The sequence below is a fragment of the Rhinolophus sinicus genome, linkage group LG02 (genome assembly GCF_036562045.2).
Source record: "Rhinolophus sinicus isolate RSC01 linkage group LG02, ASM3656204v1, whole genome shotgun sequence".
Classification (NCBI taxonomy): domain Eukaryota; kingdom Metazoa; phylum Chordata; class Mammalia; order Chiroptera; family Rhinolophidae; genus Rhinolophus; species Rhinolophus sinicus.
The window spans coordinates 200,638,401-200,652,457 of record NC_133752.1 but is presented as its reverse complement, the minus strand read 5'-3'; the positions used below and the strand labels follow the sequence as shown (position 1 = coordinate 200,652,457).

General features: G+C 55.5%; 1 protein-coding gene across 1 annotated transcript; it reads right to left on the bottom strand.

Annotated features, from left to right (window-relative positions):
* Positions 1-139: 139 nt before the first annotated feature.
* KLHDC7B (kelch domain containing 7B) lies at positions 140-6,683 on the bottom strand. The gene is made up of 2 exons (XM_074324947.1): positions 4,689-6,683; positions 140-4,070 (listed from the first exon to the last, which is right to left on the bottom strand). Exons 1-2 carry the CDS (start codon positions 6,298-6,300, stop codon positions 1,129-1,131), a joined length of 4,554 nt encoding a protein of 1,517 aa, XP_074181048.1. The 5' UTR covers positions 6,301-6,683; the 3' UTR covers positions 140-1,128.
* Between the last annotated feature and the right edge of the window lie 7,374 nt (positions 6,684-14,057).

Sequence of the window (14,057 nt, the reverse complement as noted above, 5' to 3'; positions counted from 1 at the left end):
CCACCCAGCTGCACAGTGAACCTTGTGAACAAAACATGGGAATTATAGGATGCAGTCAGTGAATCACGCGGATTCCATGCCAAGCACAGAATAAAAATCAAAGGGCCAGACGGGGACTAGCAGGTCAGAGGGTGGGATGGGCCGCAGTGTTCAGATTTATTTACTTTCCACGGAGTGTCCAAAGTGGGTAAAGGGAACGCTCTTCTTCAGTTCTGTATCCTGGGCTATGCCAGGTGCTCCCCTAGGTGACCGGTGTCCTCACAGCTCTCCTGAGTGACACGTCCATCATCCCTTCACAGGTGAGGACACAAAGGTAGCTGTCTCGTCCAAGTCCACACAGCTAACAAAGGGAAGAGCTATGGCGCAGCCCAGGTCTCACCCTACAAGGGTAGGCGGCGGGGTGGGAAGTGGAGGGGCTGAGCAGGTGGCACAGACCCCACAGGCTGCAGAGGGACGTAAGCCCGAGTGGTCATGGCCAGGTCTGGGCTGGGGTTATGGGCAGGGGGCTGCAGGCAGCAGAGCAGTTTCACATACAGAGAACCAATCAGATGAAGGAGGGCTAAGAGTGGTTTCTGGAGAGAGCCAAGCCAGGATGGGCAGAAAGCCCCAGCGGCAAGGATGTTTTCTGGGGGCTTCTTTGCTCCCTGCTCCATCTTCCCACCCTGACACAGGCCCCTTGGCCAGCGTGGAACCCTCGAGAAGCACGAATGTGTTCCCAGCCATCTCCTTCCTCAGCCAGTCCTGGTCCTTGGGGACGCGTGGGTCCCTGGCTCAAAGAGCACCAGTGTCCCTAAGGCAGTTTTACAGGCAATGTGGTTGGTGCTGTGAGAGGGGCGCCCGGCCCCTGGAAGGGGTGCTCTGCCTCCAGGAGGGGTCTGTGAATGCCTCCAGGCGGTGGGGCAAGGACTCATCAGAAAGGAGGTGGTAGGGGCTCCCAGCGACCCGACCGCAGGTGCGGGGAGCCGGGCTCTCTGCGGGGAGGGGTTGGACGGGGAAACAAGAGGCTTACTGTAACCCTAGCCCCAGAGACAAAGAGGAAAGCTTTCCCAGGGACAGCAGCAGCCACCTCCCTGCGCAACAGCCACACTCACTCCCCCGCCCAGGGTGTGCCTGGTGCCCGGTAGAGGCTCAGAGGGCAGTCTGGAGCCGGTCCGCGGGCGGTAGAGTCAGGATGAACGGACAGAGGACCCCTTGGTTCCCCAGGGGGAAGGGCTGCAGCTCCCTGGCCTGGAACTGGGCAGTTCCCTCGGAGACCGTGAAGGTGGCCGTGACCTGGTGGTTGAGGCAGTAGATGGTGTTGCCCAGCACGGCGCAGCGCAGCGGGACAGGGTCCGGCAGGGGCAAGGGGGCGGCTCGGCTCCAGGAGCCGGTCACGGTGTTGTAGCGCATGACCGCGGCGCCCACACCACGCAGCAGGTCGAAGCGGTACAGGAAGCCCCCCAGCGCCACCATGTCGCTGGAACGCCGGTGGCTGGCGCTGTAGGGGCACTCGTCCCACGCATCCTTCCTGGGGCTGTATCTGAGCAAACGGTAGAAGAGGTGGCCCCCAGTGACGTAGATGTCCCCACGGCAGGCCACAGCCTCGTGTGCCACGGGGAAGGTGCCGGCAGGAAGGGGCGCGCGTGAGGCCCAGGTGTCAGTGCGGGGGTCGTAGCGCTCCATGCTGTACAGGCACTCGCCGCCCACGGCGTACAGCATCCCGTCCAGGGCCACCAGCTTGAGCTGGGCGCGGGCCTGCAGCATGGGCCGCACTTGGCTCCAGGTGTCGGTCAGAGGGTTGTAGCAGAAGACCTCGTTGGAGCAGACGGCCTTGGCGCCCGACCCACGGATGCCGCCCGCCAGGAACAGATAGTTGTGCATGGTGCAGAGGCCGCAGCCCCGCAGCGGGGCCTCCTCCGGCACCCGCGTCAGCGGCCGCCATGCCTTCTCTCGGGGGTGGAACACGTGCAGGTGCGATGAAAGAGGCTGGGACGCAGGCCCCGCGGCGGGGGCGTCCTCCCCACGAAGGCCCCTCGTGAGCCCTGCGCGGCTGACCTGGTAGAGGCTGGGCAGCACGAGGACGCCGAGCACGGCCTGGCCCCGGCCAGTGCGCATGCTCAGGATGCGCTCGCGGTCAGCTGCACTCAGCTGCCGGTAGAGGTTCGGGTCCCTGAGCACATGCAACAGATTGTCGCTCATCAGGGCATAGGTGTCCCGGGCCAGGCCGGGCTCCCCGTGCTGCTGGGCGAAGGCCAGCACATCCAGGCAGCTGCCCAGGTCCAGCCGCCGCCGCATAGCTGCTGCCGAGGCCAGGGCTGGCTCCCCAGCCAAGGGGCCGGGCTTCGGGGGCCCCTCCGCCACCCCCCAGGCCCCTCGCCTCTGCAGAAACGCCATGAGCCTGCGGTCCTCTTTCTGCTTCTCTGTGAGGACATCCCTGCTGCCCGCAGGGCTGAGCCTCTCCCCGGACACCTGTCCCGGGGCCACCTGGCTGAGCTTCCGCTCAGAACTCTCGGCTATTTCGCACATGCTGCGTTTCCGAGGCCTGGGTACAGGCTGCGGGTCCCGCCTGGCAGCGGGGGTGGGTGCAGGGCCAGGCTTTGTGGACTCAGGCTGCTGTGAAGGAGCAATGGGCACGGCAGCTTCGGGCAGCAGCAAGTCCAGACGTTTCTCCTCCGTTCCATCTCCTCTTGGGCCTGCATGGGGGTCTGGGGTGGGAGCCTTAGCCAGGCCCCCTGTGTCTGCCCCTGAGGAGCCCTCCCTGTCCACGAGGCTGGGGGTGGCACCTTCAGGGGGAGAACTAGACTGGGTGTTCTCAGAGGGTGTGGAAGCGCTGGGCTCTCTGGGGCTCTCCTGAGCTGCACTTGGGGCTGTCCCCTGGGGCCTCTCTTGCCTTGGGAAGGGGTGACTCCTAAGAACCATTGAAATAAGGTTTCCCCAGCTAGTTGAGATCTGCCCCTCCTGGTGGCCCTTGCAGAGAACCACACTGGGCTCCTGACATGCAGGCGTTGATTGACCATGGGGTGCGCGGGCTGGGGCTGCAGCTGGGGCTGGGGCTGCAGCTGGGGCCACAGCTAGGGCCGGGGCTGGGGTAGGGGTTGCAGCTGGAGCTGGGGCTGTAGCTGGGGCTGCAGCTAGGGCCGGGGCTGGGGCTAGGGGCGCAGCTGGAGCTGGGGCTGCTAATGGAGCTGTGGCAGGGGCAGGGACAGGGGCTGGGTCTGCAGCTGGGGCTGGGGTTGGGTCTGCAACTGGGGCTGGAGCTGCAGCTGGGGCTGCTACTGGGGCTGGAGCTGGGGCCGCAGCTAAGGCTGGGGCTGGGGCTAGGGGTGCAGCTGGAGTTGGGGCTGCTAGTGGGGCTGTGGCAGGGGCAGGGACAGGGGCTGGGGCTGGAGCTGCAGCTGGGGCTGGGGCTGTGGCTGCAGCTGGGGCTGGGCCTGGAGCTGCAGCTGAGGCTGGTTTTGCAACTGGGGCTGGAGCTGCAGCTGGGGCCGGTTCTGAAACTGGGTCTGGAACTGCAGATCGGGCTGTGGCTGGGGCTGCAGCTGGGGCAGGGGCTGGGGCTGCAGCTGGGGCTGGAGCTGCAACTGGGGCTGTGGCTGCAGCTGGGGCTGGGCATGGAGCTGCAGCTGAGGCTGGTTCTGCACCTGGGGCTGGGGCTGCAGCTGGGGCTGCAACTGGTGCTGGAGCTGCAGCTGGGGCCGGTTCTGAAACTGGGGCTGGAACTGCAGATCGGGCTGTGGCTGGGGCTGCAGCTGGGGCAGGGGCTGGGGCTGCAGCTGAGGCTGCAGCTGGGATTGGGGCTGCGGCTGGGGCTGCAGCTGAGGCTGGGGCTGCAGCTGGGGCTGGTTCTGCAACTGGGGCTGGGGCTGCAGCTGGGTCTGGGGCTGGTTCTGCAACTGGGGCTGGGGCTGCAGCTGGGACTGCAGCTGAGGCTCGTTCTGCAACTGGAGCTGGAGCTGCAGCTGTGGTTGTGTCTGCAACTGGGGCTGGAATTGCAGCTCGGGCTGGGGCTGGGGCAGGGGATGCAGCTGGGGCTGGGGCTGCAGCTGCAGTTGAGGCTGCGGCTGGGGTTGGGGCTGCAGCTGGGGCAGGGGCTGGGGCTGAGGCTGGGGCTGCAGCTGCAGCTGCGGCTGGGGCTGCAGCTGAGGCTGTGGCTGCAGTTGAGGCTGCAGCTGGGGCAGTGGCTGGGGCTGCAGCTGGTGCTGAGGCTAGGGCTGCAGCTGCAGTTGAGGCTGTGGCTGGGGTTGGAGCTGCAGCTGGGGTTGGGGCTGCAGCTGGGGCTGGGGCTGGGGCTGCAGCTGAGGCTGGGGCTGGGGCTGCAGCTGGGGCTATGGCTGAGGCTGGGGCTGGGGCTGGGGCTGGGGCTGCAGCTGAGGCTGGGGCTGGGGCTGCGGCTGAGGCTGGGGCTGGGGCTGCAGCTGGTGCTGAGGCTGGGGCTGTGGCTGAGGCTGGGGCTGGGGCTGGGGCTGGAGCTGGGGCTGCGGCTGGGGCTGCGGCTGGGGCTGCGGCTGGGGCTGGGGCTGCGGCTGGGGCTGGGGCTGGGGCTGAGGCTGGGGCTGCAGCTGCAGCTGCGGCTGGGGCTGCGGCTGGGGCTGGGGCTGGGGCTGGGGCTGGGGCTGAGGCTGGGGCTGGGGCTGCGGCTGGGGCTGGGGCTGCGGCTGGGGCTGGGGCTGCGGCTGGGGCTGCGGCTGAGGCTGGGGCTGCGGCTGGGGCTGGGGCTGGGGCTGCAGCTGAGGCTGGGGCTGTAGTTGAGGCTGGGGCTGCGGCTGGGGCTGGGGCTGCAGCTGAGGCTGGGGCTGTAGCTGAGGCTGGGGCTAGAACTGCAGGGTCCTTAGCAGGACCCTGGCCATCTCTGGAGGGCAAAGGCGAAGGAGAGGATGTCATAAGAGTCGAAGCTCCAGATAAGATGCCTGGGTAGGGATGTGATACCAGCGGGGAAGCAGAGGGTGAGAGGGACTTAGGGGTGGGTAAGGGGGGCGTGGCTGAGGGACATGCAGAGGAAGCAAAACTAAGGCTGTCTGCAGCTGGCTTCCCTGTGTCCAGACAACCAGACACCTGCCCACTTGTCAGTTCCCCCTGGCCTCGTGGGGAACCTCTCTCTTCTCCAATACTGTGGTCCCCTTGCTTCTCCATCTCACCTGGCCCTGAGTTGAAGAAAGACTGCTCTCCAGAGCCGTCAGCCCCAGCCTTTCCCACAATGCAGGCCACTGTGTTCCCCTGCCCCTCTAGCCATGGGCCCATGGAGCCTGGGGCCTGGCTGAAACTCCTGGTGACAAGGACGTCGCTTATCACCCAGGGCCAGCCTTCCTCAGAGGTTGGGGACCCCTGAGATTCCCTGGGGGCCCAGGGCTCAGCCTCCTTGCTCTCACCAGCTTTGGCCCCTGAGTCCAGAGCTAAAAGTGGGACTGGTTGGGGGCCGCTCTTTCTGAGCCCCCTTTCTGAGACATCTGTCAGGGGCCCAGAATGCATGGTGTCTGGTAGGGGCAGCTTCTGGGGATAAGAGAGGCTGCCAGTAGCATCCACAGCATCCCACACGCTCAGCACTGTGCCCAGGCATAAGGGGTCCAGCTTGAGGGGGCGGTAGGTTCTGTCTCCTGAGCTGTCATCTGCCTGCCACGGCCGGCTGCCTGGGCCTCTCCCCAGTGAGCCAAGTGGCCCCACAGCTTGCTGCCAGCAGCTGGTGTCCTGTTCCACTGTGTGGACCCGGGCCTGGTGAGCTGGCGCCTTGGCTCGGACGCCTCCTGCCTCCACCTGTCTGCCTGGACTCCGAGGAGTGAAGTGTATCAGGAAAGGGGCAGGTATCCCCCCAGGTTCGCTCCTGCCTGGGAGGGCAGCTCCTGGCTTCACATGTTCCCTTCCTTTACCTCGGGGGGCTTCCAGGGTGGCATTACCATGCTGCTGTCCCAAGGTTCCTCCGCCGGCCACCTTGTCGGGTGTCTTGAGTGCAGGTGCGGCTGTAGCAGCCTGATCGCCACTTCCCGGGGGCTGCTGGTCCTGGGAACTTGCTGTAGCTGGAGTCCCCTGGCTGCGTCCGGGAGGCTCTGGCTTCTGCTGCCCTGAGCTGGGTCCCTCGACGACGCCACTGACTTTGGACTCTGGGGGCAGTGCTGGCGCAGCTCCGCCCGCCTGAGAAGGCTGGGCCTGGGGGTCTGTGGGTGCTGGTCCTACTGCTTCCTGGTCCTGCCCCGAGCCAAACCAGTGCAAGGCCAGTGCAGTGGCAGCCACCACAGCCAGCGCCAACAGGGCAAGCACAGCGCCATCCCAATCATCCCCATCCCCGTCCCAGCCCCAGCCCCAGCCGGGGCCCTCAGGCTCCTGGATCATGGTGCGGGGCCGCAGACCCAGCCAGGGTGGCAGGCTAAAAGCTGTGCGTGCTGTGTGCAAGCCCGTCCTCACTCAGGCCCGGGCTGCCTCTGCACAGATGGCATCGGCACTGTGCCCCGCCCAGTTAAGGTGGACCTGTGCCGGGCCGGCGCTCTGCCGGGCCTGGGAGGGGTGCGTCTCTGTGCCTGCTTCCGGGCTTGGGGCTTGTCAGTAGGGCCTAGTGGGAGGTATCAGGGGACAATCAGACCAGGGCCCAGCTCCTACTCCACCTTTCACAGTGGCAAATGGCAGTGCACCTGCAGCACTGTCTGGCACCCCAGCCAGCCTGCTTCTCCCCAGTGGACCCTTATGCCCCCAAGCTCATCCCATACCTGTGACCTCCTCTCAGCCTGGGTCCAGCCTCAGGGACTCTGGCAGGAAAGAGTTACCAGCGGGGAGATGTTATCTTTAGCCTTAGCAACATGATGCAGCCCTGATAAAATTACTAGAAACTCGAGAAGACGATTCCACTGTGGGCCGTTGGTGGGGGGGACACATGGCCGTGGTGCCAAGCCCATGGGCTGGGTTCAGACTACGGAGGAAGGCCATACAGGGCATGAGTCCTGACACCAAGCACCGCCCAGCACAGACATGGGCTGCTTGAGAGGTGTGACCTGCCGACATGCACTCCACAGGTGAAGTGGGGCTTGCATGCTTCTCTGCCAGGACACACCAAGCTGCTGAGGAGGGGCCGAGCCTGGAGCACCCTCTCCTCCAGCCGCCTCTGGACTTTCTCTTACCTGAGTTCAGCAGAGATTTCAAAGGGAAAGCTGTCAAGAGACAAAAATGAACGAAATAAAGAGTACCCAAAAGCTGTACTTCCCTCTTTATCGGCTGATTACAGCCCGCCTGGCCCTTCCAGAGCCTCCTGCACCCCTCTCCCCCTACCCCTCTAGGTTGTCTTGAGTGTCCAGATGTCACCATGGAGAGCTCTGAGCCCAGCCTGATGCCTCTCCCATTACCTACTCCCGCCAGCCAGCCCTGGGACCCTTCAGAAGCCTTACTCTGGCCCTGGGTGTCCCACCTCCGTCCTCAGCCTTCCCTCATCCCCGCCTAATCACTCTACTCCCATCCTCTGCACGGGGACTCAGGCCACGAGTGCAGAAGCTTCCACTGGGCAGGCAGGCAGCTGGCCGCCCCTCTGTGCTTGGCTTCTTAGAGCCCTGTCTTCTCCATCTGCGTCTCATTTCAGCTGATCTCAGGAGTCAGTCTTGGGACAGGTGCCAGGTGGGGCTCAGACATGAAACAGAGCCTGGAGTCCCTGAAACAAAGCAACCCCTGCCCACGCGCATTTGTCCCTTCTGCTGGGACACAGGACTTATCCCTGACTCAGGCAGCAAGGAGATGGCCAAGGAGCGTCCCTGGCACCCAGCCTGGGCTCTGCTGAGCTTCAGGTGCCTCGCGCATCTGGTGGCCTCTTAGCTCCCCAAGATATCAGATGACAGGATGACGGTACAGGGAGGCCCATGCCTTAAGGTGGACCTCAAGTTGGGTGTGGGCTTTCAGGGCACCACCCTTATTCTTTGTCCCGGTCACAGGCTCTGCTTCTTGATTAAGTTTGGGGTCCAAAGACCTTGAGAGGATGAACATGACACCCCCTCACGCACCACTTACAGGCCATGCAGTGCCCCATCAGGCACCTCCACCCAGCTTCTGAAGACCCCGGTGGTTGGTCTGAGCCCCAGGCCACGTCAAAGAACAGGAGAACTGCCATCAAGTTCCACGCCGTCGTGAGGAGGGACCGAGCACAGGCCATTGTCCCAACCACCTTCACAAGGTGCCAAGGGCAGCTGAGCCCTGGAGACACACAGATGACAGGGAAGGGTCTAGTGCCATCCCCTGTGGGAAGAAAACAGCTCCCTTCGTCACATCCAGACCGAGGGCAAAACTTCCTGCATGGAGAAACTAACCTTTGGGAAGGTAACTGAGGACATGTCACCTCCCGAAAGTATGGGAGTCTTGCCTCCTGACTTCCCAGAGAGTAAAAATGTGCTGCTGGAAAGGTGACATAGATATGAATTATCATCAAGGTAAAAAATAAAAATCAAGAAAATGGGTCCCTGGAAGGTATGACCTTTAGCGTCCTCCCAAGAGCTCCTTTTCTAATTGCCCGCTGAGGTGGGGTTTTTGCCAGAAGTGTCTGTTTCCTCAGAGAGGACACAAACAAAACAGGAATGGAGGCTGTCTCCTGCCTACCAGCAACTATCACCCCCGTGTGCTGGGGAAATGCATCCACATATAAGCTGACCCACTGTAGCACCGATGAGAAGGGCCCACCTCAGCCTGGTCACCAGGCCCAACAAAGCTGGACAGTGCCACCACTGTGTCCTTTCTGAAACGCAGTGGAGGAAAAGCACAGTGAAATGAAGATATAATTCCAAACTAAATACAACAAACAGCAAATACATATAAGATGGTGGAGAGCAGCAAACCCCATCAAATGTAGGGTTTCCTTATTACTGGAATTTTTTTAAAGCAAGAAATATTATATAACTGGAAATGATATAAAATAAAGAATATATTATATAATCCTATTTATGTTGTTGAAATTATATGTGTATTTTTATATATGTATAAATAAATCTAGAATAATGTTTAAGGCTTAGAAAATATAGATCCAGGCGGGCCAGGTGGCTGAGATGGTTGGCACATCATTCTCCTAACACCCAGGTCGCCAGTTCAATTCCCAAATGGGCCAGTGAGCTGCGCCCTCTACAGTTAAGATTGTGAACAACTGCTCTCCCTGGAGCTGGGCTGCCGAGAGCAGCCCCAGGTCTGCGTGAGCTGCCGGGGACTACAGTGTGCTACCGTGGGTTGCTATGTGCTGTGCTGCCATGAGCGGCTGGTGGCCAGCATGAGTGGCCGGCAGCTATTGTGAACCGACAACAGCTGGCGAGAGCTGCCGTGAGCTGCTGTGAGAGGCTGACCCACTGCGTCAGCTGCGGGGAGCGCAAGGCTCATAATACCAGCAGGGGCCAGGGAGCTGTGTCCTAACAACTAGACTGAGAAACAACGGTTTGAACTGGAGTGGGAGGGGTGAGGCAGAAGGAGTGGGGAGAAAAAACAGCAACAAAAAGTGGTAAGCATGCTAATAAATCTAAATGAACATTGGCTTTATGAAACAATAAGATCTTGTGTCTTAATTATGTAGAATTAAAAGAAAAACAATAGAATCAGTGAAACCAACAAAATTGACAAACATTTAGCTAGCCTGACCAAGAAAAAAAGGAAAAAGACAACTAAAATCAGAAATAAAAGTGGAAACATTACTACTGATGCTACAGAAAGAGAAGGATTATAAGAGAATACTGTGAACAATTACACCCTAACAAATTAACAAATTAGATAACCTAGATGTAATGGACAACTCTTGAGCCACACAACTACCAAAAAAGACTCAGAAGATAGAAAATTTAACAGACCATACATAACAAGTAAAGAGATAGACTCAGTGATCTAAAACCTCCCAACTAAGAAAAACCCAGGACCAGATAACTTTACTGGTGATTTCTATCAAACATTTATAGAAGAATTAACATCAGTCTTTCTCAAACTCTTCCCAAAAATTGAAGATGCAGGCACACTTCCTAATTTAGTAAACAAAGTGTTGGCAAGGATGTGGAGAAGCTAGAACTCCTAATTTATTCTAAGGCTGTTGCCACGCAGCAGCCTACCCGTCTGTCTCCTTGTACCTACCCTAAAGCAAGGAAAGTCTGTAAGATGGATCCTTTCAGGGTCATTGCTTCACCTTTGTGCTTGCACCTTATGTCTCCCTGTTTAGCCCCAGACAGATGGCTGATCAGCCAATGACGAGTAAGATTCCCCACAGGGGGAACAACTCAAGCCAGGCGCAGTGGAATGGGGACCAACAGGAGAACCCACGGGGTTCATAGAGGTGGGCACAGCCCCCCACCTTCCCCCTGCTAAGGAGAGCCTCTGCCTCTGTGGTTATAGTCCTTCCCACAACCTGCAGGGGAAGAGATTCAATGATATGCTCCCCGTCTATTCATATGCATAAAGGTTTTGTCCCTTGGGTAAGTACATACATCCTGGGACTTAGGGTTCAGCTGCCTGCAGGCAAGAGTGATTGGCTTGAATCAGTTTCCTATTATGATGTATGGGATTCACAGATCTTGAGATTGACAAGCTTTATCTCCTTTACTTCCCCACCTAACTAATAAAAGCTAATGCATAGGCCTGATTCGGAGCCCAGCCCAATCCTTGAGGCTGCACGTCTGTTGGCCCTGCTTAAACTCTATTCATGGCGACTGTCTTTTCTTAACCCTGCGCTGCTGCTCCGTGCGACAAAGGCCAGCATTATCCTGAAACCAAAGTCAGATAAATACATCACAAGAAAAGAAAATTACAGACCAGTATCCTTTATGAGCATACATGCAAAAATCAACAAAATACTAGCAAACTGAATCCAACAGCATAGTAAAAGGATTAGACACCATGACCAAGTGGGATTTATCCCAGGAAGGCAGGAGTGATTCAACATAAGAAAATCAATCAATGTAATACACTGATTAGAATATATTAATTTTTAGACTACACTAATGTACATTAATAGAACAAATGGGGAAAGGCACATAATCATCTCAACTGTTACAGAAAGTACCCTTGACAAAATCCAGTATGCTTTCATAATGAAAACACTGAGAGAACCAAGAATCAAAGGGAACTGCCTCAACATGATAAAGGGCATTTAGGAAAACCCAGCAGCTAGCATCATATTCAATGATGAAAGACTCGAAATGTTCCCACCCCTACAACCAGGAAAAGGCAAAAATGCCTGCTTTCACTGCTGCTGTTCAACACTGTACTGGAAGTTCCCGCCAGAGAAAAGAAATAAAAAGGCATCCACATTTGAAAGGAAGAGATAAAACTATTTCAACTCACAGATGACATGATCTTATACCTAGAAAATCCTAAAGAACCAACAAGAAAGCAACCTGAGCCAATGAACAAATTTAGCAAAATTGCAAAATACAAGATCAACACACAAAAATCAGTTGTGTTTCTACACACCAGCAATAAACAATCTGCACAGGAAATTAAGAAAAAATTCCATTTACAATACAATTTAAAAGAATGAAATCCTTGGGAGTAAGTCTAACCAACGAAGTGGAAGACTTGTACACTGAAAACTACAAAACGTTGCTGAAAGAAATTAAAGAAGACACAAATGAATGGAAAGGCATCCGTGTTCACAGACCAGAAGACTTAATATACTTAAGCTGTCAAGGATGTCCTAAGTGATCTACAGATTCAGTGCAACCTTTCTCAACATCCCAATGGCCACTTTTGTAGAAATGGCAAAGCCCATCCTCAAATTCATATTGAATTTAAAGAGGTCCTGAATAATCAAAATAATCCTGAACAGGAACAAAGTTGCAAGACACAATTCCCAATTTCAGAACTTACTACAATCTACAGTAATCAAAGAAGTGTGGTACTGGCATCAGGATAGACATACACATCAATAGAATATAACTGCAAGTCCAGAAATAAAGCCATGCACCTATAGTCAACTAATTTTTGACAAGGGTACCAAGACCATTCAATAAAGAATAATAGTCACATCAATAAATGGTGCTGGGTTAGCTGGACATCCACATGCAAAAGAATGATGTTGGACCCCTACCTCACACTATATACAAAAATTAACTCAAATTGGATATTTAGGTCTAAATATAAGAGCTAAAACCATAAAACTCTTAGAAGAAAATGAGTCTTTATAATTTGATGGATTTGGCAATGGATTCTTAGATATGACACCAATAAAAATGAGCAACAAAAGAAAAAATAGATAGACTTCAACAACATGTAAAAGTTTTGTGCATCCAAGGACATTATCAATAAAGTGACAACTTGCAGAATGGGAGAAAATATTTTCAAATCATATATCTGATAAGGTTCTAATATCCTGAATGTATAAAGAACTCTTGCAACTTGACAACAAAAAGACAAACAACCCATATTTTTTAATGGGCAAAGGACTTGACTAAACATTTCTCCAAAGAAGATATATAAATGACCAGTAAGCACATGAGAAGATGATCAGAATCATTAGTTATTTGGGAAATGCAAATTAAAACAACAACGAGGTACCATCATACTCACTAAGATGGCTATAAATTAAAAAGATAGTAAATAAAGTTTTGGCAAGGATGTGGAGAACTAGAACTCTCATATATTGCTGGTGGGATTGTAAAATGGCTCAGCCACTGTGGAAAACAAGTTAGCAAGTCTTCATAAAGCTAAACATATAATTGTCATATGACCCAGCGATTTTAGGTATACACCTAAAATCATTGAAAACAGGCACTCAAACATGTGTATGCACCCATGTTCACAGCTGCACTACTCACAATAGCCAAAAGGAAGAAACAGCCCGATGTCCACCAACAGATGGAGAAACAATCGTGGTGTGCAGAGACATTGGTTCAGCCATAAGAAGGAAGGAAACTCTGACACATGTCACGTCTATTAACCTCGAACTCATCATACTAAGTGCAATGAGCCAGACACAAAAGGACCGATACTGTATGCTTTCACTTATATGAGACACCTAGAGTAGTCACATTCATAGAGACAGGAAGCACATTAGATGTCTCTAGGGACTGGGAGGAGAGAAGGAGGAGTTACTGTTTAATGGATAGAGTTTATGTTGGGGATGATGAAAAAGTTTTGGATATAGGAGAGATCCAAGATGGCGGAGTAGATAAACACGGTGCCTGCTTCTTTCTGTGAATAAAAATTACAGTTAAGTTATAGAACAATCAACCTGGAGAACCATCTGAAATTTGGATGAACAGAAGATTTATAACTAAGGACATAAAGAAGCCATGTTGCGACTGGTAGGAGAGGCAGAGATTCAAACCTGGGTGGTCCCAAACTTCCGTGTGGCAGATGAAAATAGGAAGGGATATCTCAGCCACAGAGGTGCCAGGAAGAGGAGCCCCCACAACACCTAGCTGTGAAAAACAGTGGGGATTCTGACTATTTGGGTGAGACGGAAGGTGGCAGAAAACCCAGGCATCCTCTTAAACAGCCCGCATACCAACTCTGTCACTCACAGGCACTCACTTTGGGCTCCAGCGGAGGGACGGTGGCTCAGGGGATGTTGGAGACATGAGGTGTGTGGCTTCAGGTGAGAGCTGGAGTACAGTCCGCATTTTTGCTGTGAGCAATCCTCCTCCTGTGCAGCCAGCAGGTAGGCGCCATCATTCCTGTGTTGAGCCCGCCCCCTACACTTCCGGCCAAATCTTAATCTGATTGGTCTGGTGAGCTCCACTGCTCCACCCTGCTGACTCACCGGGACCCTGCCCCACCTAACTCACCCAACACCCAGGCAATTTTTCTGCAAGCAGCCGGCCCCACCCACATTGTACTCTTCCTAGGAAAACTCTCGGGGTCTGCCCCAAGAGGGTGGTGACTGGCCTCCGTGTGCTCTGAGGCTTTTGCTGAGTCACTCCAGGCTTAGCACTGGCACCAAACCGGAAGCTACATTAACCTGGTGACCACAACTCTTCCCACTCTAGTGACTCCCTGAGACCCTACCACACCCAACTTGCATACCACACAAGGCTTTATCAGTGGCTGAACCTTAAGATAGCTGACAGGTGACAGCAGGTCTCAGGGTGTCCTGGCTTCTTGCAGGGCTACCCCAGGCCCAGTACTGGTGGCAGGCGTCCTCAGTTCACAGTGTGGCC

What these genes read in the sequence shown, in the direction of transcription:
- KLHDC7B (XM_074324947.1), bottom strand. Translation starts at nt 6,300, where the DNA reads ATGATCCAGGAGCCTGAGGGCCCCGGCTGGGGCTGGGGCTGGGACGGG. An exon ending in AGCTGCAGCCCCAGCCCCAG is followed by an intron (nt 4,071 to 4,688) that starts CCCCAGCCGCAG and finishes CCTCAGCCCCAG; the next exon opens with CCCCTGCCCCAGCTGCAGCC.